Here is a 24,893-nt window from a genome sequence, read left to right on the forward strand (position 1 = left end):
CATACATCCCTAGACTGACTCTGTTCAAGCACATATAGGGAAAATATCCTGATCATGTTTCAAAATGAAAATGAACTATGAAACACCGGATGAGGATGAATGCTGGGCTGCACAGTTACACTGGAGACATCTAGAGTTCTATCCCATATTTTGCACATTAAATACAAAACTAGTAGCAATGGAACAGAACACCAAAAAACATGGACATACAGGCAATATGGCTATTAGCTCTGAATATCATCACTGACATTGCAATGGCACACATACAACACAGTGTGGTGCCTTTCAGAAACACAGCGACTCACTTTAGTTTAACACAACAACATCTTGGCAATGTAATGGTAAAGAATCCAACTCCACCCCTGAAAACAAGTGTTGTTTGCATTTACTGACTTAACAAATGGGCAAACATAAATAGCTCCAATAAGTGCACTGATTGGATTACACTTGGACAGTGGGTGTGGGGGACTTTATAAATAGCTTATATTTTGAAGCAACACGCATTAGTATTGCAGAGCTAAGTTAAATTAACTGTATTTGTTTTTGAAGCTTGCACTTTTCAGTATGATGAAGCTTGTACAGTGCAATTAATGAGGGCTCCTTTAGTTGTACAAAAGTGTTAGCATTAGCATTCAATGACATGGATTTATGGCTTTTCAGCATCCATGTCTGGCTTCGGACATTTACCGATATCAACATGTAGATTTAGTGTTCTGTGCTTATCTGTTAAAGACTGATTCAAAGATTATTTGTAACAGAGCTAGTTTTACTGTAACTTTTAGAGAAATCTAGAAGCCCTTAAAGTTCCCAGGCCTGCTAGGTGCTAGATTTGTACAAGATCTTATTTTCCCTTAACAGAAATGGTGCTACAGCTAGGTTCTAACAGCTAGTAAAACCAAGGGCAGCTGGGTAAAGTTGCTGACATTTTCCCTAAACACTCAGCTTTTGTGCAGAATTTGCTTCAAATATTTATTCATAAATAAAAAACGAATGCATGCATATACCACAAATACAAAAAAACAAACCAACATAAACATTAAAAATGTATATTAGAAAAAAAATTGAGATGCTGACGGTTTGAAGCCTTGTAAGTGCTGTTAGTTGGTATTCTCCTTTGTGGTGATGGTGACTAGCTGCTTGGCTGCCTTGGCAATGTCATAAGCACATTGGATGACCTGCTGGGTGACCAGCTGCATGTCCGGTCCTGGGCAGCCTTCCGAAGGCACCGCCTTCTTGCACTCGCCCTGAAGCCGGTACGCACTGGAAGTCAACAGGCGCAGAGAGCCTCTCACACTCTCTGAGCGTGGCCTCTAAAGAAGAAGGTTTAAATATCTTAATACTAGTGGAAAGTGTCAACAAACAGAGGCAGTTTAGTGCAGATTTACATTGAACTCTGCTGGCCTGGCCCCGAACTGAATCTGGCCAGAAACTACTTTACTCTATTTTTAAAAGACACTTAAAATAGAATGATATTTACTACCAAAAATGTACATATTTGGGAGCAATCCATTGGGTTGTAATTATACTAAATAACAATAATCCATCAGAAACTGTCACCACTGAATATACTGCTTTATTTAGACCTTGGGCACTTGCTTGTAAAACCTTCAAATGGCAAATAAAAAAACGTCCTGTCTGTCTGATCCATTCTCTCCAAGCAAAATATATAAAACATTTGTTTACATACCTTGGGAAAGAGGGCAGCCATTTCTGTTACAGCCACATGTATTCTTTCTGAGCAGGGTATGAAGCTGTGAGGAGAGGAGATTTGTCGATTAGTTCAATGTATTGTTAGAAACATTAATGGATCAAATATCTACTAACCAAAAGCTTTTAGGCCCGGTTTATAATGTGAAAACTGAAAGATTTTCCCTTTACGTTTTCAAAAGTTTCCGAGTTCAGAAGCAATTGTTTTGAAAACTTTCATCATGCACATAGTTTCGGAAAACGGGACGAAATCGGTGTAGTACGCATGCAAAGCCAGTAGTTGACGGTGACACTTGTAGGCTAGTAGATAGCTCTTTTTGGTCCATGTTAAGTGCAAGCATCCGTTTAATGTAACCGAAAATAAATGCCACTAATGTTCATTAAGGTTTAGATGCAAGACCATTTCCTGAGTAAGGTAATGTGTAGTATTCACAAAACACCGTGCGTTAACATCTTCAACAGTGGGTTTACATCAAGTAGCAGAACATGCTATTTAACTGACATGTTAAGCATTATTCATTTGTGTATTACAAAATGTGGCTTCCTGGTAGAAACAACACCTGAAAAATGTGTTATGTCAAAAACACTGTCACCTACTGTATATATTAAAAGCAAGTCAGTGCATACGTAATTCAACTTTTTGTTGTGAGAGAAAAAAGAAAGTTTTAAAGTAGAAACATTCAGTAGCACATCAAAGAAAAAGGGAATAGCTTGTTATCAGGTGAGATGGAAGCAAAAGCGCAATGCAAAAACTGTGTGAGGGAGAGGAAAAGAAAAGTGTGCCTGGGAGGCAGGGACAGAGGCCAGAGTACCAGGAGGTGGGGTCAGGGGAGCGCAGGCTGAGTGGCTGCAGAGGAGTGGAGGCCTTCTCGGCCCAGGGCACCAGAGTGCTGAAACATCCTAGACTGTGCCTGAGCCGACGCACACCTTCACGCTCACATGGTCTGCTCACAGGGAAGGGGGACCGAGTCAACAAAAACAACATGAAGACAGAGGAGCAGGGTGGAAGTAGAATGAGGGGGAAGATGGCAGACAAAAACGGGAAATGATAGGCGATAAACGCAACTAAACATAACTGAATATACTGATGAATGTAAGAGGAACTTAGGGTTTAAAATAGAAGCAAATAAAAGTAAAACAGATCCTAAAATGATAAAGAAGGATGCTTGTCCCTTCAGACTCTGACCTGTCATGTTTGTTCTCCTGAGCAGCTCTCAGCAGCTCTTGGATATTCTTGGTGATCTGCTCAGTCTTGCGGATGACGTCTTCTGTGCTGGGCAGCGCGGGGTCTGGCTCCATCTCCATATCATCCAGCTCAGGGATGGAAGTGCCCTCCCCCAGCCAGCCACTGTTCCTCAGCCTCCCTCTCCTGCTCAAACTGAAAGTCGCAAATTCCAGATAAATCATGTTGACTGCCAACATCTCAGCAATCTCAAAACACCTGTTTATTTCAGTTTTAAAAAAAATACCACTTTAAACTGTAATTAGGAGCCAGTCTTATTGTCGTAGCCTCGACAAATAGCACAAACCATCAATCTGGGTAATGCTCTTACCCCGAATCATCCATCTCCGAATCATTGAACGTGTTCTCATAGTCACTTTCCGGCATGCTGCTTTGCTTCTCTAACTTTGAGGCCTGGAAGGAGGAAAAGAAAAGGCAAAGACACTGACAACTGTGTCTCAGGGTAAGACATCCCACGGTGCTGATGATTTAAACCAGAAACAGCTGTGGTGCAGTCACAATTTTAAAGCTACATGTCAAATTCATGGACAAATAAAAGGGACGTATGTTGGAAATGCTCCCCTTTCTGTTCCTTGTATGACAAATTGGAGCACAAACAAGTGAAAGCGGATGAGCAGGGCTCTGAATGAAACAAGCCAATAAAGCTGTGAAGCAAAAGCACATAATGAACAATTTATAGCATTCAATATAAGGTTAGTAAAAACAGATTATGCAGAGCTCGGATAGTTAATTCACATCAGCGTGAAATCAGTTTCATCATTAAATGTGTCTCCTGAAGGTGAGGATGCGTGGCCAGAACACACAGAAAAACTATGTGGAAGGACAACTCAGAGTGTCATTGTTTTAGGAGAGGAAGTCCGGATTCTGATGAATTCTTAAATTAAACTAAATCAAACACAACACAGCTATTTAGTGTTTCACACAAAATAGCAAAGCCTTATCTTTGCACAGGATACGATTCTCTGCAGCATAACTTAATTCAGATCAGATTCACTATCAGACTGAAAGCTGCATTTATAAACAGGAAGCAGAGACAAACAAATGCACTCGAGCCACACAGAGCATTGTTCAAACCTTTTCAATCTCTGTCCCAACATCCAATCAAAGTCCTCCTCCTGTATGCAGGGGCACAATGTAGCACACATACACTTGCCTCAGGAAATGCGATCGGCGAATGCATGTTCAGATAGAGATCTTTGTTCTGCCTTTACAGAGGATACATCTTTTCAGGCTGCAAACCACTTCAGGATCAGCACAGTGTTTGTGTGTTACCAGAGGAAGTGAGAGCATGCTGTTGGAAACCAACTGTGCAAAAGGGCCAAGCTTTTTGTTAGAGACCGGGTTAACGGGGACTGCTCACTGAGTGTTTGAAATGGAAAAACATGATGAGTTTAACTACTCTCCATAGGTATAAAATAGATTTAACAAGAGCGATTCTGCTGGTTCGCTATGTTTTTTTAATAGACAGGTGGCTAACACCACTGATAAACTTTGTGCAATCAAACTTCTTGCATCATCACCCGCTATATAGGTTTCTGGATCAAAGGACAGCTTTAAAATTTGCAGGTGCTGCATCATAAACAGAACGGCGATCAGGCAAGAGGTTTTGCCTTACAAGACCACACAATTTCAGTTGTTTAGCGCTGAAAATGAGAATGATGCCGGTGGAGGTAGGTATCTGCGGAGGTGTGGCTCATGCAGCAGTGCGGCATATGGAGGACAGAGAAAGGTGAGGGAGGGGAGAGAGAAGTTGGAGCAGTTAAGAGCTCCAAGGGGATTTGCTGCGTCCCACAACATGTGGGGCCGAGTGAGGATGTACTTAACCTTTTGAGCACTTTCGTCCTTCGACCAAGACAGGGTGGATGGAAATGAGGGGAGGGATGAAGAGGTGTTCACATAAGCGGCCCTTTCCTTCTAAAGACAGGGTTCAAATGACACTTTAAGGACAACGATTCCTTAAATTAAAAGAGAAAAAGTTTATACAAACTAAAAAAAAAGGCTGATTTTGTCCCAAAAGTCTGTTCAAGCCAATTGTGGCTTAAAGGTGGAGTCAGCGATTCGGGAAAATGTTTGTTGTCAAAACACTTTGTCAATATCAGGGAATGTCTTCTCACAATCTGTCCCAACTGTGTGTTGGCAGAAGAAATCCAGTGTTTGTTAACACACCCTTTATTTGCATACCAGTTTGCATGGGCTGTATTTTATAATTTTCAGCGCACACAGTACGGACAGGTAGCAGATTGTGAGGAGATTTTCACCAAGTGTTTTACTACAAGCATTCTCCAGAATTGATGACTCCACCTTTGATCAGATCCTGCTAAATGAGAATGTAGTTGAGGGAAAACTGTATCTGTGCAATGACTATGACCTCTTAGTTCAGGATTATCAAATTCTATTATTGAAGAGGGGTTAACTTAAAATAATATGTAGACAACTTTGATGAGTTTAGTTGTTTTTTGCAGATCATCTTTCTGAATGTATTCTCTGAGCTCATAAACATTTCCTTACAGAGATCAGTGTCCTGGAAGGAAAAATGAGTTAATCCATCCACCACCATATACTCAAATTCAACTTCATTGTTAACTCATTTATACCAATGAAATAATCTAAACAGGTGAGATATATAGAGAGTGTGTGGAATTATCATGCATTACAAAAACACAGGATTATTTGTATGGTAGTTTTAATGCTTCATCAACATAAAACACAGTACAAACCTATCATGATAACAGCATCTACTGCCTGTACAACTACGTGTGGTCCCACAAACAAGAGCACTCCAGTAAACAACAGATATACTGTATGCAGGATAATGATTGTTTGAATATCTATTTGGACAAGATCAGATGTGAGTGGCTGTGTCTTTTTGATGACTGTTTTTGATGCTGCAAAAAACTACCCAGTGGCGTATGAGGAGGTAAAAAACAAAAAAAATGAAGGGGGGGAAGAGAAAGGCTTGCAGACAGGGTGAAGAACGTGAGGGAAAATGGTGGAATCAAGGCAGTGGAGAGGAAATGGCAAAAGGAGAGCAGGGAACAGGTCTTACTTACATGAGGTGGGAAGGGTTGCAGGGTGGGAATACCATCCTCTGGGTAGGGACTTTCCCCTTTAGGGAGAAAGGGCTTCAGGCCTGAGCCGGTCTCATACATAGACATGGGCCGACTGGACTGCGCAGACTGCCGGCGTTTGAGGGCAGAGGGGCTGGAGGGGTGAGGGTAGTCTGAAGCGCTGGGGACCTGATAGATAGTGGTTGTGACCTGCCGCCTGAGAGAGATGTTCTCGCTTTGCAGAGAGTGCAGCTGGAAGAGACGGTCAGCAACACACTAAGAGGCGCTCTCAGCAAAGCAAGCTGTGTTTCCCTGCTCTGAGCCACTCTATGTTTACAGCACAACAATCACAGCTTTCATCCCATTGTTCCTCAAGATAATATATGTCATGCTTTGATGCTTTGCCAGCATGCTTAAAGTCATTTCATTCTGCCGGGGTTTTCATTTGGCAGCAAATAAACACATCTTTGTGGTTATAAAATCTGAGAATTTACCCTTTGAATTTTTGTTATTACCAAGATAAAGAAAGTTCAGTTAATATTTAGATACTGCCCTTAAAAAAACGTCAATGGATTACAGAATGCTGCTAGTGCTTACTTAAGTTCAAGTATTTATGGTAAATCATCTTGTGATTTATTTCAAAATCCATTAGGTGGAACATCAATGGGGTTGTGGCCGAACCTCCTAATGTCATAGGAATAACATGATTTTTTCTTTTTTACTTTATGGAAGTATTTTCTCTTGGTCTAAAAAAAACAATAAGCAGGTGATAGATAGGCAAGCAAAAGGTTGTTGCACAGGTTAGCAACAGAGGTGCAGTTTAAGTCAAAGATGTAGCCACAGTACAGACGGATTGACTGAAGAATTATGAGAAGATAAGAGGCATCCAAGAATTAACAAAATCAGGATGGTAAGAAATACTGTTCTTAATTTTAGCAACTACTAGCATTTAGTGCAAATAAAATTGTAGATCTTGAGTTTCAATTAGTAACTTAATCCATAACAACTGACGGGTCATGTTTAGTGAAGGCTGTCATTCCAAATGAAGATAAAGGAAAACTAAATTCACACCATCTTGTGACTACTCTTGTGCTTCATTATGTCTTGCTGAACCACATTTCCTGTTTTCCTCGTAACATCTGCATCTGAATGTGATCTCTTTTGGGAATCTGATTAAACGTAGGCTAAAACAAAACAAAATCACATCATCAAAAACAGTACAGCACACTACAGTGCTTTATGTCTAACGCAAGGGAGTGTCCAGTGTACCAAACAGTCAAATTAAAGCAATTTCAACATAAGAAAAAAAAATCACTCTCACTGACAGGGGTTCATTTTCTAACAAAAAGAAAAGCTCTAAACATGCTTAGAAACATCTGTGGCCAAATACCATCATTGTCATTCCTGAGTTGAAGCACGCTGCAAACATTTGTGCAGAATCTCAAACTAAACATTGTCACTTCTATAAATTGTCAGTGTGGAGTTGCAGTCTTCCAGGTTTGTATCTGCTGAGCAGTATGCCTTCTATGAAATGTGACCACTTACAAAAAAAACATGTCAAACAATAAAATCCAGAAGTACTAAAACATTTCTACTCATTGAACACAGTATATGTGTGATGATGAAGCAAGGCACATGCATACAATTTCAGTTAGTGACTATGTGCTCTCAAGGGATTCAATACCTTTGTCTTCATGCTTTGTCTTTAAACATGCTTGTTAGTGACATAAGACGGTATTGCATTAACTTTACTTTTCACCAAATATGGGGGGGTGGGGTTAATTGTTATTAATTGGAGGGTGTCTTTCTTATCATCAAAATAAACAGGGTGAACAAAATGTAAAAACTCCAGTAGAAATCAAACATGCTGGCCAAAGCAGAGGGCGGACCAGCAGGGTGTCGCAGCAGCCTTATCTTTAAATGGGGCATTCCTGTTTCGGATAGCTCCAACATCATTATAACAACCCACAGGCCGGGTCCTCCACACCGGAGAGAGAGAGAGAGATCACGCCGGGCAGGAGAAGAGCTCTGCTGACCACTGTGGCCCCCCCTCATTCCGGCCCCCCCGGGTGTTAGTGATCTTATTGGTGGAGCGCGGTGGATACCTTTTTCTGCATCAGCCTCAGCTCGTCGCTCAGGTTGTTGTTGGCTCTCATGAGGTGGTGGATCTTGGCCTCGGAGGCGGAGAGCGCGTTCTTCACCTCCAAGAAGTCTTGCATAGTAATGGGGCCGTCTGATTGGTCAGAGTCCACGCTCTGTTGGAGAGAGGGGTTAAAAAACTAAAATGGGGAAAAAGGGCACCTAGAGAGAGGCCGGGTCTCTTTCAGGGGGCGGGGAGGAGGAGAGGTCTTCATTTGTGAAAGTGAGGCCACGGTACCTTGGTCCTATCTCCTTTGCTCGAAGGGAGCTCTTGATCTGTATCCTCGTCAGAAGCCACGCTGTCGTAGTCAGGCTGGTCGTTGTCCTGGCTATCGTTGCAGTGCCTGACCGACACACTCTTCAGGATGAACTCAACATTGTCTGGAATGAGCAGATACAAATCGTTACTGTGTATCTGTGCATCACGGCTATGTCAGTGAGATCCACTTCCCGTCTGTAGTGGGTGTGAGGCTCTGTAAACTGGTATGTAAACAAAGGCGATGTAAACAAAGGCCACCCACCGTAGCTAGCAACATGCCTGTTTACAGAGCCTAGGCTGTGTATTAACACTGGATTTTCTTTTTCAGTGTACACACACACAGGACAGGTAGCGGATCGTGAGGAGATATTCACTGATTTTGACAAAAAGCATTCTCTAGAATTGCTGACTCCACCTTTAAGAAATGAATGATGAACAAGATGCTGACCTTTGGGGCTGGCTATGGAATTCCCTTGTTGTCTGCGCTTAGCGTCACTCAATATATCGATCACCAGAGTGGCAAATTCATGTGCATTAAATCTTGCAAGCTTCTGTCGACCCTGAACAAGAAAACAAAGAATATTCCGATCAGTCCTAAATGTGTGCAGGAGGAAAACTTTTAAGTGTTTTTGCATGGGGGGGGGGGGGGTCCTGTGAAGTGGGCTTGCCTGATTTCTGGTTGATGAGTACTCTGGATTGACAGGAAGGAAAGGCACCACAGTGGTCTCCGTCACCAGCGTGCTGTGATTCTGTGTAGCCAACCACACTACAAATAGAAGCATGAGAGTGAGATTAATGGCATCTGGTTTTTGAGATGCGCATATAGCTGCAACACCGGTGAAGGTTCTGAAGTATCCGTGTGAGGAGAAAAGTCACTACAGAGTTTTACTGGATGATTTCTACTTTACCAGCGTCAGTCTCTCGTCTGTCCACCTCATCGTACACATCCATGGCCAGCTCCTCGAATAGGTGATTGATGAGCTGCATGGAAATAGGGGAAAATGACACTTTTGTCACATTGGAGTAAATGGAGAAAAAGAGCCTAGTACAGCGACTTGGTGAAATACTTACACACTGCAGTTTCTTCTTTGCCGCCTTGGCCAGTTCTGATAAATCTATACTGCTAGAAAAAAAAACAGAAAACTTTCATAAAGACGTGCTGATGGATCTCTCAAGTCGCATAAAATGCACTATTTATTCTGAGGAATACTTACATGTTCCTAATCCATCCAAAGAAAGCAATTGAAAAAATAGATCAAATGTATCATATCAATTGATAAAGTATAATGATCGTATACTTGTATATAGTTCTGCTTGCTTGGAATTAATGTCGTTTGAAGCATTTAGAGATATTTGGCGGGGAATGTTAACTGCTTCACTGGGTCTGTTTCCTCAAACATAGATCCCAGATAGCTGCAGAGATCTCAACAGCAGCATGTCCAAACAGGCCTCAGAACAAAAAATACAACCATGAACATCCGCCTTGCCGTGCTTAGGTTATTGGCTGGATTTCAGTTTTTCACTCACGTTAATTTAAAAGACAAATCACTTCATAACAACTTACATCATGTTGACAGCATACACTTTCTTACCTGTCAGCCATCTGAGGAACAATGAAATGCTGTCCGCTTTTATGATCTGAAAGGAACGAGGAGAATGTTGTGGATAACTGCCAACAACATCATCAATACTTATGGGAAATGTCAACACTTTCTTTAAAGCGGGGTTTATATAGACAACATAATGCTATCGACAAAGTTAATCAAATGCAATGAGCTGTAGTTGTTTTTATCTGCTTTGGAGTGCCACATAGCTATCACAATATCTTTCACATGAACAATATTATTTGGCCTTATCATTTTTAAACACACAGTTAATTTATTTGAAGATATCTCTCACTGCACACCTGGCTTTCTCCCACAAAGGTAGAATGCCAGTCGATCAGTAAGTTCATACTGAACCTCCACCAATCTGTCTGCCAGGTCGTGGTGGCTCGCTTCCCTGCAAAGGCACGTTACAAAAATAAATAACACTATTTAATAATTCAAGGGTTGGCACTAAATGCCCATAATATTTAGTGTTAATGATTAAATGATAAAAAGATGCAAACCTTGCAAAGTCAATGGGGGTTTTGCCATTGCTGTCAGGCGCTCCTGGATCGGCCCCATAAACAGTTAATAGTTCAGCCTGAGATACTTGTCCTGCCTTTGCAGCTACATGCAAAGGAGTGTTTCCTTTTTCCTAGAGGGACGTTGATTAGCATGAAAAAAACAGTATGATCTTAAAGAGTCAAAAGAAGTAAAACAAGTAAATGTATAAATAAAATGTCTGGTTTGCATATACAGCAGATCTTACAGGGTGGAAAAAGTTGGCCTGTGCTCCCAGGGATAGCAACCTCAAACAAGTCTCGAGGTTCCCAGTGCGTACACTTGAGTGAAGTTGCTGGGGAAAAAAATTAAAATAAAACTATAACTGTAAATAGATTAAAAAAAATCAGATTTGTGCATGTGTTTTTAGTTTTTCTGCCAATCAGGGTGGGCAGCTATTTCTCCTCACCTTGCTTAAATCTTTGGCTGTCAAGCTGTCATCCTCCCGGCAAGGCATGCGATGTACAAATGCCAGCATTTGATATTTGGCTCTTATAAACTCGGATTTGTTTGGGCTTTTGGGACAACATGAAACATGGAGATTCAAACCGACAAAGAGGCGATAAATCAATCAGTGACATGAACATGAAGTTGGAAGTTAAACAATCTTTGTGATTTTTTAATTAAATTAACACTCCTAAATTACTAAAGCGCTAATTTTCACACTATAATGACTCACTGCAGTTTGTCCTGAGGGTTGGCTTTGCGTTTTCCACTCATCACCGACGCAGGGTCCAGTAGAGAATGCTCCCATATTGAATTTGCACCATTGCTGTATAATGTCTGAACCATCTGGGGTTGAAATGAAAAGAGAACCTGTAAAATGCGTCCCATTGATTCACACAGTAGAATGCTGACTGGCTGTTAACGGTTCACTTCCTGGACAAACACTTTCTATATTTGTACCAAAATCAATATACCTCAGTGGGATCTGATGCACAACAGATTTATCTTGAGCAACGATAGAGGCCTGCTAAATTCATTTTTACTTTTGGCACTAAAAACTACAAAAAGCTGCACCAATTTTACAGATGAAAGCATAGAAGATACATAGCTTTTACACAGTTAATAAGGATTATTACCTGTAGCTGCGTAGTAGGCCATGGTGTATGCGTCAGGTGGCGGACTTGTGAGCTGTGTCTGCCCAGACTCCGGTGAACGCTGCAGCACTCGTCGCAAATCAACACACCCCTATTCACCGAGGCCCAGTGAGGCTCTGATAGGAGAGGGAAAACCACAACTTAAACCAGGATGCTCACAGTGATTGATGAACTGATGAACCATTGAGGAGGAGCTCAAAGTACAATATTGTATCCCTGGGCTCTCACAGGTTGTATTTGCTGTACCTGCCGTAGTCAGACTGAAAAGGTGTCTGTCATCTCCTCTTTTCATGCTCAGAAGCATTATTCAAATACATGTGATGTTAATGTTAGTTATTAGCACCCCACTTCTTATTTTTTCTGCTTTTCTCACTGACAGGACCATGAGAACCCATGGTGTTAAAGGTGTTGCCGACAGGCGCCCAAAGGATAAGGCTAGGAATATTGTACCTTTTTCTTGTTTCAAAAAATCCCAGAAAATGACCAAAACCAACAAAAAGCTGAATCCTGATAATAACCATTTCCCAAAAAGGAAAATAAAAATGCATCACTGTTGTACTTGTTTACTAGATAAACTTGGGTATTGTAGTCAATTTTGAGTTAATACCGCATTCACCGTCCTGCTGCCGGAAATACTCAGTAGAGCACCAACTGTGTACTAATCCAGGGCCTAAAAACACACTTTTAAAACACTTATTTTTTTACAATGAGGAAAAGCACCAGAGTCCTTTGAGTCTTATGGTCCAGCTCAGACCATTGGAAGCACTAATGTAACATGAACAGTGAACACAGTGTTAGGTTTTGAGTTTTTGACCATTGTTTAAACTTTTAGTAATACAACATGCCTTCAGGGAGTCTTTCAAGTCACAGGAAGAAAAAAGTGGGAAGTAACAATTCAGCCACGTTGAACATTTAAGGTCTTCTTGACACTAGATGAAGCTGAAGGCAAACATGCAGTGTGTAGAAAGGAAGTGAAGACTATAGCAGTCCTAGGTTGAAGCACCTCAACCTTATCGCTGTGTAACAGAGCAGCTTCCTCATTTACCACATAGTCAAAAACCAGTCAAATAATATCGCGAATTTTAGTGCCGCACATTAAGAAAATGTATGGTATTAGACATTGAGGCAGAGCGCACTTAAAACACTGTGACCCAGGCATAATGTTTACTTAACCCTGACCTATTGAGCAAACCTCTTCTCATACAAATGAGTTGCGACGTCTGGCATTTAAACCATGGACTCCTCTGAACGCCCAAAAATACTTATAATTCATGTGATGCTCTGATGGCCAACAAACTGCTAATGTGATTAAGTGGCTGGCACTGTGACAGGATGGGCAGATATGACTGTAAATGTCTTAGAGGCAGCTGAGGTGTAGGAGGAACAGCTGCAGGGGTTTGCTGGTCAAATTCTGGCACCTGGTCCCCGCTTTCCTCCGTACTAACTCCCCACAGAGACCCTGAGAGACGGTGCTGACGTGCCTATTTTACCCTTTCCTCGACAAGTGCTGCTAAATTTAATACCACATCTTGAAAGTCTAAAAATATTCACACCCAACAACAACTGGTAACAGTCGCTTGGAAGGGCAATCCAGGCCAGCTGCTGTGGAGACCAGCAGGGTATAACTAGTAGTTACAATGACGAGGTACTAAATATCAAGTCATACTGTATATTAACATTCTTGTTATTGTTTTTCTGGATTTTAAAAAAAGGTAATAAAACAGTTATTTACTTTTTTTTTAACATTTGACATACTACTCCTACAGTATACCACATTTACAGAGTATTATGGTGACACAATAGAGGAAGAAACCAAAAAATCTCTTCTGCATTGAAAGCATGCGGTAAATTTGCACAGCATCCTGTTTTGCTTCCTGTGCCTGCTGAAAAACATTGCGTCATTTCTATATACATGGAACTTCTAAAACAATTTAGCTCACACACAATGGTACTCATACTTGTTCGGCTTTCACAGAAACATTTGATTGTAAAAGCTTAATTCAATTTTTTTTTTTGTCATTCCTTATGCTATTTAGAGCAAACAGATCTCTGTAAGAAGATGCTGGTATTGCTTTGAGTCTGATTTCATATAATGGGCACGCACGAGATTGAGTTTTCTTCAGTACAAGTCCTGGAATGACTGATATGCTGCCAAACACTGCAGATGGTGCAGATTTGGCTTTAGGATGTGAACATTTTAATTTTGCGACACATTTTCACCTATCAATATCTTAACGACTCTTATTTTTATAATTCACAGTTGGGATCAGTTGAGGAAAAATGCTCAACCATTAAGAGTCCTTTCATTCAGTTATTCCTCATCTCAAACACACAGTTATTGACGTTCAACAAGGAGACCACTGTTCCCATTGTCTGCCTATGAATGATGCAGCCATCCCAGTTGTACTTTAGAGATGGCAGAGATCTCTACAGAGAATGTTCCTGCTGCTCTAACATGAGATGTCATAATGGATTAGTACACTGTTATACATATGCTGGAAACTTCTATATAAACGAGACATTATTTCAAATATACACTGTTTATTTACTTGCATTTACTTGCACATTTGTTGGCAAACCTGCCAACAAATGTGCAATTACATTGACACACATTAAAAGAGCCTTCTTGATTGTTTAAGAAAGAAGCACCGGATGGAAACAGTTAAAAAGACAGCTGCTGCTGTTCTAATTGCATCTTCAACCCATGGACCTGTCGGCAACACTAACAACTTGACCCGATCAGAGCAACCGTACACACCACAGATCTAAGTGAACAGAAGACAGCAGCATGGGCCAGCATTGATAATCCGCTTTAATCCGGAAGAGTGAAGTGTAAAATTTTGTTAGTAGTAAGTTTGAGAGGACCAAACGACAGTGTGAATAAATGACGTCAAACAGCTAAAACAATGGTGTGAATGTGCTTACCTGGGACATTGCAGTCAGCGCAGAGCTCAGTGTTTCGCAGGCGTTTAGACATCCTTCACGCAGGAGGAAAATGCCTTTAAAAATGAGCACACTGGTATGTCCGTTACGTTATGCTAACCATTGATTACTCTGTAGGGATGCCTTCCGCGTTAGCAAGACTGTGCTAATTATGTATTTAAAAAAAACAGCGACCTGCTTTTTCATTGAGCTGTTGCTAGCTCTTCGTTTTGCGATACAACTATTCTAACCCTAACCCCCACAGGAGTTAGGTACACTACTGCCTGAAAGTTAGCACCTGGTTGACTAGCCTGTTCCCATTTGGTAGTCAACTCTTCAGTCTGGACGGTCGTCTGGACGGAGTAGGCAACAGCTTTCCCAGCGGCAGCTGCGACTGTTACCTATGATAAATAACACTATGCCCAGGATTAAGCCTCTCAGGAAGCAAACTTCTCACCATCAGCATCATCAAGAGCCCCTTTCTGTGTCTTTGACTAGGATGAACACATTCAAACCGTGACGCAGTTTTTTTTCTTTAAAGCTATATATAACATCTTATTATAAACAAAGTATTTGGTTTAGTTTGTTGTGGGTTTGGGCGATAAACAACCTGGCAGACTAAGAGAAGGGCAAAAAATACGAACGAAGGAGATGAGTTTGATCTATGCACCTTCGTGGCACGGGCCGCACGGTACACATAAATACGTTTATAAAACGGCATTTACTGGATTTACAATAATTCGAGGTCCTCTTCTAAAACTTTTTAAAAATATGACTTTTGTGCAATATATCAAATAGCAACATCTCAAAACAATTGTATTGCACAACTTAACTGAGCACAGTGTTAAAAACTATAGCAAACCGCCACAGGCTATATAATATTACCAGTAACCAAAAGCCTACACAGCTAAAGCAATGTGTCTTTGTGTTACAGTCCATTACAAATTAACATGCTGGCGGTAAACATTCCAAACCTCTCCCAGACCGTCCCATGGTACCTCCCCTAAAGTAAAGGCGCCGATACCATCTTGACATTATAGGCATAACAGTACATTTATTTTCTGGATATGAAATTTGCATTTTGACCTAACATTCGCGGGGCAGAACCACGTCAAAATAAAATTGTTTACCGCGTAGAATGCATGAAAGTATGACACTTAATCACGTGTATAGAGGAATAGTTTTTTGTTTGGAACGGTTTCAGCTGGTTTCAGCCCCACATGGGGACATTTTGAATGGTTCCGTCCAACTGGAACTGACTATTCTTTAATTTCAAACGGCCATGATTTAATTGTATTTACAAATCGTGCTCCCGTCGAGTGTCGACCAAATAGGCCAACATATTTTTTATCACACACAAAAATAGCTTTTTTTAAATGGGCTTGTACAACTGTCGTAATAAGGTGGGAATTAATAGATAGTGAGTCAAATCTTAAATAGGACACCCCTATCTTTTTTGGGCTTTACTCCTGGCACTTCCTTGTTCAAAAGTTTTATTTAGGGGAAGGTTGGGGTGGAAGTTGGATGAGGTTTTGATATTTTGACGTTGCTATTTTCAAATTCCAGGAGCATGGATCATATTTATCGCACATTTTCGGAATAACTAGCGTGTAGGTGTCGCAGTTTCCCCTCATGGCTGTAATTATTAGAGGCTGGCTAACGTTGCACTGAGCGGCTCCGTAAAGAGGAAGATGTCCACGGCTAACGTTAGCGAAGACGTCGGGCTGAAGTTTCCCCTGCACTCCGCGGTGTGGGACAATGACTACAGGAAGCTGGAGGAACAATTGGCGTTACCACAGGTTAGTCAAACACTCAAATATGTGGCAAAACCTTCGCACTAATGCATGCTAGCTCGATGGAGCCGGGAGGGAGATGTTATTAAATCTCCTGAGCCATCTGGTTAAAGTAGGCCAGTGGTGTTGACAGATGCATCACAGTCACACACACGGAAAAGGAATGACATAAATATTTACCGATCAACAGGTCTGTAAATTCACTTTTATAAATATTTTCCTGTTCAGATTGATTTAAGGATTGTAGGATGCTGCTGCTTCTAACCCAATTCATTGGACACAACACATTATATAATCTGACTAGTTACGATATGATCAGGTAAGAACTGCTCTACCAAATAAATATACTGATTTGTGGTGTTATTTAAACGTCATGGGAATTGTAATGCTATTATTATGAAGATTGTATTTGTCTGGGTAATAGTGAGATATTTATGCTGCAGCTGTCTGATCTAAAACGTTATGGAGTACGATCTCCTCATACTGTTGTTCCTAACATAAATTAATCTATAAGTTTACTGTAGGTCTACATTGTTGCGATGTTATCAATTTATTTTATGGTGCAGTGTCTATGATTTCTATTACCCACAAAGCTGATAAATAACATTTAACCTGGTAGCCTGACTCATATGAGGACCTGCCATGATGATTAGTGTTGTCAGCATGAATCAGTGATCACCAAGTTAAATTATTTTAAACTATTAAGCTATAGGTTCCACTGTAAAGGCTTTCAGTTGCTACCATTTCAAATGTCCAGCACAGCTTGCCCTTGTGTTAATTATATAACATGTAGTTGTGTGAATACTGTACAGTAGTTAGCCTAAACTGGTGCCTAGATTTGAAATGTTCCTTTATTTTTCTCAGAATGAAGTTGAGACTGTGGACCCCAGAGGTCGGACGGCTCTGCACCTGGCTGTGTCACTCGGGCACCTGGAGTCGGTGAGAGTGCTCCTGAGACATGGTGCCCAAGTAACTAAAGAAAACTCCTACAATTGGACAGGTTTGTTAAAAAGAGCTGGCTACATAACAGGCCCAGCCTGCTACGATTCCCTGAATGTGTCTTTAATTTTTCTTGCGTATACACTTGCTAAGTAAGGATCTGTGGGTTGTTTGATCACTTAGTGCCCTTCTCACATTAACCTACACCTCATCTGCTGTAAATGGGGTTTCTGGTAAAAATGCATACCCACTCCTCTCTCTGCAGTAAAGCCTCTCCCTGCTCTCCATTACAAAACACTGTTGTTGAGGTTTTGGGGAACCTATGCTGTTACGTTAAAAGGTTCAGTGGTTTGTTTATACTTACTCGTCTGTCTCTGTTAAGTGCTGCAGGAGGCAGTCAGCACCGGAGACCCAGAGATGGTTCAGTTAGTGCTTCAACGCAGAGATTACCTCAAAGCCTCCACTGCGCTGGGAGGAGTACCTGAGCTGCTGGCAAAGATCAGAGAGGTTTTTTGCTCCATCCCTTTCTCCCATTGTCTTATTTTCAGTCTACATATGTGTCTGGAAATATTCACCGGCAAAGAAAAATAATGGCTCTTTCTATCGTTTCAACCACAGTCTCCAGACTTCTATATGGAAATGAAGTGGGAATTCACCAGTTGGGGTAAGTTATGTTGTGTGTGTTCGGGGGGGGGGGGGGGGGGGTGTGTGCATGGATGTGTATCCTTAAAGTAAAGCACACTTCACCTCAGTATGCAAAAGAAGAAGGTATCTACAATTGTCTTCTATTGTTTTACCGTGCAATGAAATAGCCACACAAAGTGAATAGCCGCAAGAGGGTTGCGTCGGTCATACAGGAAAAACTACATACCTGCCTCTATGTTGATAAACCTTTGTTTGGTTCTGTGTTGAGTCAAGTTGTTTTTTCTTGTGCGGATATTTCTCTCCATTGTGAGACATTCATGTGCTGTTGCTTCACAGTCCCCCTTCTGGCCCGGGTTTGTCCGAGTGATGTTTGTCGCATTTGGAAAAGTGGCGCCAGCCTGCGAGTGGATGCCACTCTTCTCGGCTTCGAAAACATGACCTGGATCAGAGGGCGTAGAAGCTACATATTCCGAGGAGATGGTGTGTGTTTGAACTCCCTTACAACATTTTTTTAGGATTTCTTCTTTATGATTTGACTATTTCTGCAAAATGACTGAAATCCTTCCTTGGCTGTATTTTTTTTAACAGATTCTTATGCAGAGTTGATGGAGGTGAATCATGACGATGAAGTGGTTGACACTGAGCGCTTCAACATAACCCAAGAAATGGAGGATGTCACGCTAGAGTCAATGCAGCCAGCTGAACAGGAAATTGCCAAAAGGCTGACCACTCCTATTGTCAACACATACCTGGACACCAAGGACATCGCTTTTGAGAGGCGAGAGTTGCATCTCTTTCACAATTTGCATAGTTAAATGCCAAAAACAAACTACCGTACAGTGACAATATCTCATGATAGGAAACCTCTCATGTTTTTTTTCCACTTGTTTTATCGTCAATTCACTATGTAAACAGAGGTTTCATTAGACTTATTAAACACCACCTTGAGCTGACCTCTAGATGAAATTTCTAGTATTATTCTTGCATCTAGTTATCTAAATTGCAATATTTACATTGGCTTATTGAATCAAAAGTCTTACTGTCAGTTCTCACTCTGATGGAACGTGCAATACTATAAACTAACTGCCTTAGCTACAATAGCAAATAATGTGAGCAAATCTTACTGGGTGTGTCTGTCAATAGCTTCAGGTGATGTATACTTGTCATATCTTCCTTTGGCTAACGTCCGCAAATACAGGGGACAGTTTTACTTGACAGACAACTGTAATTATATATTTAATTATTTTTAGATAATATCTATTACAGTTAACTTGACAAACACAGGCTTAATTAATTACAACAATGATAGCTGCTTTCCATGCAGGGGTTCAGTGCAGCAGCAGCCTTGATATTCTGTGTAGTGGCTCTCAGCTGCACAGCTCATTGGAACATCTGGATTAAACAGGTCATCCTTAATGTTGGTTGATGAGAGAATATCAATGTAATTGAAGCAACAACAAAAAAATCCCCAATTGAGGGACATATTTGATGTATGTTAAAGGCTGTGTTAAAGTTCTTAAAATGAGAGAACATTAACAGATTAATGCAAATAATTAAAATGAATCAACAGGCTACTTTAAATGTTCCATATCAGTAGTGGTGTATCCTCTGTGTTTTGGAAGTTATTCTATAATGGTGCTTTTGTTTTCACAGGAACAAGTCTGGAATTTGGGGCTGGAGGAGTGACAAAACCGAAGTGGTCAATGGATTTGAATCAAAGGTTCCCAGAAGTTATACGTTTTATTATTTTCATTAAAACTTAAGCAACTGTAGAGCCTCTTTATGATAATATATGACATTTACATTGTTTGTTTCTCAGGTTTTCAGTGTGAACAATGTAAATGTGGTCATCAGGACGAGAACGGAGCATCTTACGGATGAGGAGAAAGCTAGGATAAAAAGTAGGTGGAAAAAATGATATTCATTCATGTATTACGTTTCTGTCCTTCAATACATACCGTAACATGTGTGAGTGGACTGACGTTAGACTTGTCCATTGTAAAGGTGAAAGAAACATCTTGGAGTCTGTGCTGGGGACTGTTGAGCAGCACATAAGTGCACAAGGGGTAAGCCGTGCATTCAATCGTAACATTAAAGCGATGTGTCTTGTTCCCAACTGGTAGCTGATTTGATACGAGTGCTCAACTTTGTAGGACCTGACTCTTGAGTTTGCAACTGCCACCAATCCCACTGCCATCACTCCAGAGGAATATTTTGATCCTGACTTTGACCTGGGGAACAGAGACATCGGCCGACCCATTGAACTGAGCATTCGAACACAGAAGTGAGAAAACACAGCTTCTGGGATATAGATACCGCATACTTTAATAGCAAGAAATGAAGCTTTGTATACATATGAATGGCATTTTGCTTTAATCTTGTCTCACGCAGGTTCAAAGGCACATTGTGGATGAGCGAGGAACATCCTCTGTCCCTGGTGGAGCAGGTGACCCCCATTATTGACCTCATGGCTCGGACGAGTTCCCATTTTGCGCGGCTGCGAGACTTTGTGACCCTGAACTTTCCTCCTGGGTTTCCTGTCAAAATAGGTATGTGACATTCCCATCAAATGACGAACATAAAACCGTAGTCTCTTTTTTTTATTTTTTTTACATATACTCTCTCTAATCTGTTTGCAGAGATCCCCCTGTTTCATGTGCTGAACGCCAGGATTACTTTTGGTAACGTCAATAAATGTGGCACAGAAGAGGATGCCATTCCAACGCCAGCAGCCACGCCAACGTCCCCAGGGGAAGAGGGAGAAGCTGCAGGTTGAAATGCCGCCAGTTTAACCACTGAATGCGACAGCTGATTGAAATAGCCACGTGTTTTTGCGATTCCTAGAACCGCTTTTCTTTCTCTTTCCTCTTCATTCATCTAGCACTGCCTCCGCTGTTTGAAGTGTGTCCTTCAGTGTTTGAGGTGCCTGGCAGCTACCTGCGTCGCGGAGGCAGCCGACACGCCCCTGTGCCAAGCAACGACGAGGAGCTTCTGCAGTATGCCATCCATCAGAGTCTTCTGGAGTCTCGCAGAGTCCCCGGCCAGGTCAGGACAATCATTGCATAAAGGTTCAGTGTGTAGAATGAATTAGTATTTTTCAGATCAGACTTGGTAGAAATGGAAAAAAAATTGTAACATAAGTATGTTTTAAATGCACAATATGTAATATTCTGCCGTTAGGGGGCTCACAAGGCTTACTTTCAAAACAATAACGCAAAACAGAGTTTGATGACGTCATTGAACATGAGAAAATCTTGGGCGAGAGCAGCGTATGGGCAGGGCATAAATGTGGTCTATCACGATGGTGCAAACAAAACTATACAATTAAACAAACAGCAATACAATTCTAAGCTACTTCTTGTTCCTTTTCTCTTTTGCGTGGTTGTGGAGGGACTTCCTCCCCAGTGTTATCGTCTCCACCCATTTTTTCACTAGCTAATGGTTTCGCAGGGATTTTTAGGAAGTAGACGGACCCCCGTCATTGACAGGCGACCGAGTGAAACGGTGCATTACTTTATTTAAATTAATAATAAACAGCTTCTTGTTCTTGAAGGCCACAGTAGCTTCTGTTAATGATCCAAACAGGAGGGAGCTTTGCCATCTAGAGTGCTCACCACTAGATGTCGCTCAATATTCCGCTGTTACACACTGTACCTTTTTTAATGAGCCCAGCACTCGCATCTAATCCTTGATTTTGCAATTCTCTGCACCCTTTAAAGGTGAAGTAAGCGGAATGGTCAGTTGGCTAACTTCCTGTCACTGACTGCAGTTAGCAGTCCCCTCCCTCGTCCCTACGTCACCACATTAATGCACTGCGGTCATTAATGTGCTGGGCTCAAGCAGCAAGTTATCTAGCATCATCTCAGATCCGTAAGTGCGATAAAACATGATAAAAACCATCAAAACAGACATTGGGAAGGATTTTTACCTGCTCCGCCATTGTAGGCGCATAATCATTCACCCATCTGTCGCTCTCCGCGTGCACCGGCAGTGAGACGTGGCGGTTTGTAGCATTCTCTCTTCTGATTGGATTTTAGTTGTGGGATCTCAGAAAAGTTTATTTGCCGATTACATGCAGAGATCGGAGTTATGAAACGTGCACACTATATAAGTGATCACTGTATGAATATAGAGCTATTTAACGCGTATATTAACATAAATATATCTCTTACTTCACCTTTAAGTACTCCTGGTGTTTGTGTTAATATAGGAGGGGAATGGTGATGAGGAGGAGGCTGATGGGGAATTCACTGAAGTTTTGCCCAGTAGCCAGAGTGACAGGTAAGGTTGTTTTATCATGTAGCATGCTATGGCAATTACACAAGTAAATGTGGTTAAAGTGACAGTCCTTGATACCTGCTTGTCCTACAAGGATTTAAATTTGACCTGTTCAACTCTTTTATGTGTAAGTCAACACCAGAGAAAACGAGCTGGTTCTGACTTTCCCCTGTCAATGTCATTCTAGGAGTATCCCAGAGGGGGTGCTAGTGGAATTGGGAGACACCCCCAGCTCTGCCAGCTCCGCCTCTGCCTCCAGCCCCGACTGTGAACTGCGCCTGGCCATGGAGCTCTCTGCACAAGCTCAAGCAGAAGAGGAGAGGATGAGGAAGCAGGAGGAAGAGGATCTGGAGAGGATTTTGCAGCTATCGCTCACTGAGAAGTAAAAAGGAATAAGAGGGAAATAATAATAACAATTTTTTTTCCAGATCCAGAAGCAACCACCACACCTCAATTTTACCTTCCTAACCACTGTAGTCATCTATGCAACCGCAGATCTCTCTTTCTGTAACGGATGATTATTGCACAGGCAATATCAGACGGTATCGGTATCCAATATTTTCCAGAAGGTATTTTTGGTAAGAGCATACTCCTTTATATATTTCTATCTCTGTGCAATGTGTCTCCATCCTCAAGCTTAATTCATGGACTCTTAGGGATAATTTCGGGTTTGGTTTTTCTTTTAATTTATTTCTTTTCCAAATCGATGCAGCAAACCACATGTTTTGATCACTCATCCCGAGTCAAAACGGTGTAAGTAAGGTTCTCTGAACAAAAATGTTTGACTACTCAATGTGACTTCACATAGTGCTCACACTCAAATGTGACACTTAAGGTCCAGAGAATTGTTTTTTTTTTTTTTACTTTACCTTTAGCCTCAGTCACCGATTTTTAGAAAGCTGGAATGAAAACAACCAAGCACAATAGAAAGCTACTAGTACTGAGGACCTAAAGGGTTTGAGTTCCACTGTGAAGTCTTCCTTCAGAGTCACTTTGTTGAAGACCATGGGCTCACTAAATAATGGAAATCTCAGGGTTCCAGTGTCACATTTTCTTTCACTTTGGAATCAGTTTGTGGCCTGATAAATGTTACTTCTGTGCGAAATGGTATGGCCCATGCCATCACTCATGTCATATTCATTCAGAAAGTTGGGTTCATTGAGTCTAAAGTTCCTAAATAAATGAATTTTCCTGTACTCTGTGAATGTGCGCTTCTACAGACGGTGGGTGGTTTACTTTCCTGGCCTGATTTTCTTTTTAATTTTCTCAGATTTCATGGTGAGAAAGGCTGTTTTTATTAACCGTCACTGAGCAACCTCGAACATTAGTTCATAAATGCAATAGCAGTGACCAGTCTGTGGATTTCCAGCTGTCATGCAGTTAAGAAGCAGTCGCACAACCAGTACTGCAGAGATTATTGAGATTCCTAAAGGCAGTCTATCAGCCTTTTGTAGCCACGAACAACTCAACACCTCTGAGCAGAAGAAAAGGCAGCACAGACTCAAAGATCAAGCGTGCCTACCATACGTAGGATTAGTTTCTTCAGCATGTGCCAAGAGATTGTTTTTGCTTTGACAACACTTTGCCCGGGCAAGAGTTGGTGACAACTGGTGCCACTCAGACTAAACTTTTGAATACGATTTTTTTTAAATATTTGAAATGTAAAAAACAAACTAAATAATGACAATTTCGTTGTACCAGGGTGATGATGAGCTAAATGCATTAACCACTATATTTTACTGACCACCAACCACTTCAGAACATCAAATGTTCTTCCTGAGCTGTTGTGTCTGACTTTCAGGGGCTTCAGCTGAAAAACTACTAATTATTACGATCAAGTTTCCAAACCGAGTGAGCAATTGGCTTAAATGCTAGCTTTGGTCAGTTGAATGCAGATCTTTGTAATGCACCCTTTCTGCTGCAAAGTTTTTCTTTTTTAATATGTTAACGTTTTAAGTAAATGTCGGTTTCAAAATGTTGTTTCTAAAATAAAAGCACTTTATTTCCATGAAGATTAAATATGTCTTGTTGATGTGCTTCATTTACAAAAAACCTTTTTAATCCATTAATGAATAAGAAATACAGTACAGTACATATTTAAAACCAATGGATTTCTATACATTGTCAGAGCAAGTGATTACTCAATTTTTCTGTAGTGAATATAGCTGCTTAATTTATTCATAGTCGTTCCTGTTCTAACATATGTATTCTGGATATAGCGCAAAATTAAAGTATGCTGTGGGAAAATTGGATAAGCAGGGTAAAGCTGCCATTCAGGCAGTCGGCAATACAAAAAAAAGATTTTTAATTGTAATTTAAAATGGGATCCCAGATGAAATGGTTTCGACTGTCTCCATCTTATTCTGTATTATTTGTGTTGTTTTTTTCAACGCACCTGTAGTTTATATGCAGAGCTCCTTTATTCAAAAATCAAGTGCAGAGCAGGAAATTCCCTGAAAATAATGATAACAAACCTTCAGTTTTATTTCAGTAAATTGAGCAGATTCTTACATTGGGGGGATGGGGGTTGAGTTATTCCTGATTATCACTTGAGTCAATCAAACGCCATAAACATTAGTTCTACTGCTGATCCACACTTATTGACCTTATTAATAAGTCCTTATAAAAAGGTTAAAAGACAAGCCTTGAATGCAAACAAAATACACCTATTTAC

General features: G+C 41.0%; 2 protein-coding genes across 5 annotated transcripts; one reads left to right on the forward strand and one right to left on the reverse strand.

Annotated features, from left to right (window-relative positions):
• Nucleotides 1-20: 20 nt before the first annotated feature.
• On the reverse strand, nt 21-14,931 carry git2a (G protein-coupled receptor kinase interacting ArfGAP 2a). Of its 4 annotated transcripts, none has more exons than XM_080043030.1 (20): nt 14,568-14,931; nt 11,625-11,758; nt 11,222-11,334; nt 10,952-11,057; nt 10,751-10,837; nt 10,506-10,636; nt 10,302-10,396; nt 9,988-10,033; nt 9,467-9,515; nt 9,304-9,376; nt 9,064-9,161; nt 8,844-8,955; nt 8,375-8,517; nt 8,103-8,252; nt 6,001-6,249; nt 4,775-4,864; nt 3,261-3,343; nt 2,894-3,085; nt 1,688-1,751; nt 21-1,310 (listed from the first exon to the last, which is right to left on the reverse strand). In XM_080043030.1, the coding sequence occupies exons 1-20, from the start codon at nt 14,617-14,619 to the stop codon at nt 1,098-1,100; spliced, it is 2,280 nt and encodes a 759-aa protein (XP_079899156.1). In that variant the 5' UTR covers nt 14,620-14,931; the 3' UTR covers nt 21-1,097. The 4 variants fall into 4 exon arrangements, with proteins under 4 accessions (XP_079899156.1, XP_079899155.1, XP_079899158.1 ...); XM_080043029.1 differs by having other exon boundaries at nt 9,467-9,518; XM_080043032.1 differs by lacking the exon at nt 6,001-6,249 and having other exon boundaries at nt 9,467-9,518.
• Nucleotides 14,932-15,889: 958 nt separating this feature from the next.
• On the forward strand, nt 15,890-24,221 carry ankrd13a (ankyrin repeat domain 13A). Its single transcript, XM_080048990.1, has 15 exons — nt 15,890-16,363; nt 17,222-17,357; nt 17,679-17,803; nt 17,915-17,960; nt 18,278-18,421; nt 18,530-18,719; nt 19,595-19,661; nt 19,761-19,842; nt 19,946-20,007; nt 20,095-20,225; nt 20,333-20,490; nt 20,581-20,712; nt 20,823-20,986; nt 22,152-22,222; nt 22,407-24,221. Exons 1-15 carry the CDS (start codon nt 16,256-16,258, stop codon nt 22,603-22,605), a joined length of 1,815 nt encoding a protein of 604 aa, XP_079905116.1. The 5' UTR covers nt 15,890-16,255; the 3' UTR covers nt 22,606-24,221.
• The last annotated feature ends 672 nt before the right edge of the window (nt 24,222-24,893 follow it).

This window comes from Ammodytes marinus (genome assembly GCF_949987685.1).
Source record: "Ammodytes marinus genome assembly, chromosome: 2".
Taxonomy (NCBI): Eukaryota; Metazoa; Chordata; class Actinopteri; order Uranoscopiformes; family Ammodytidae; genus Ammodytes; species Ammodytes marinus.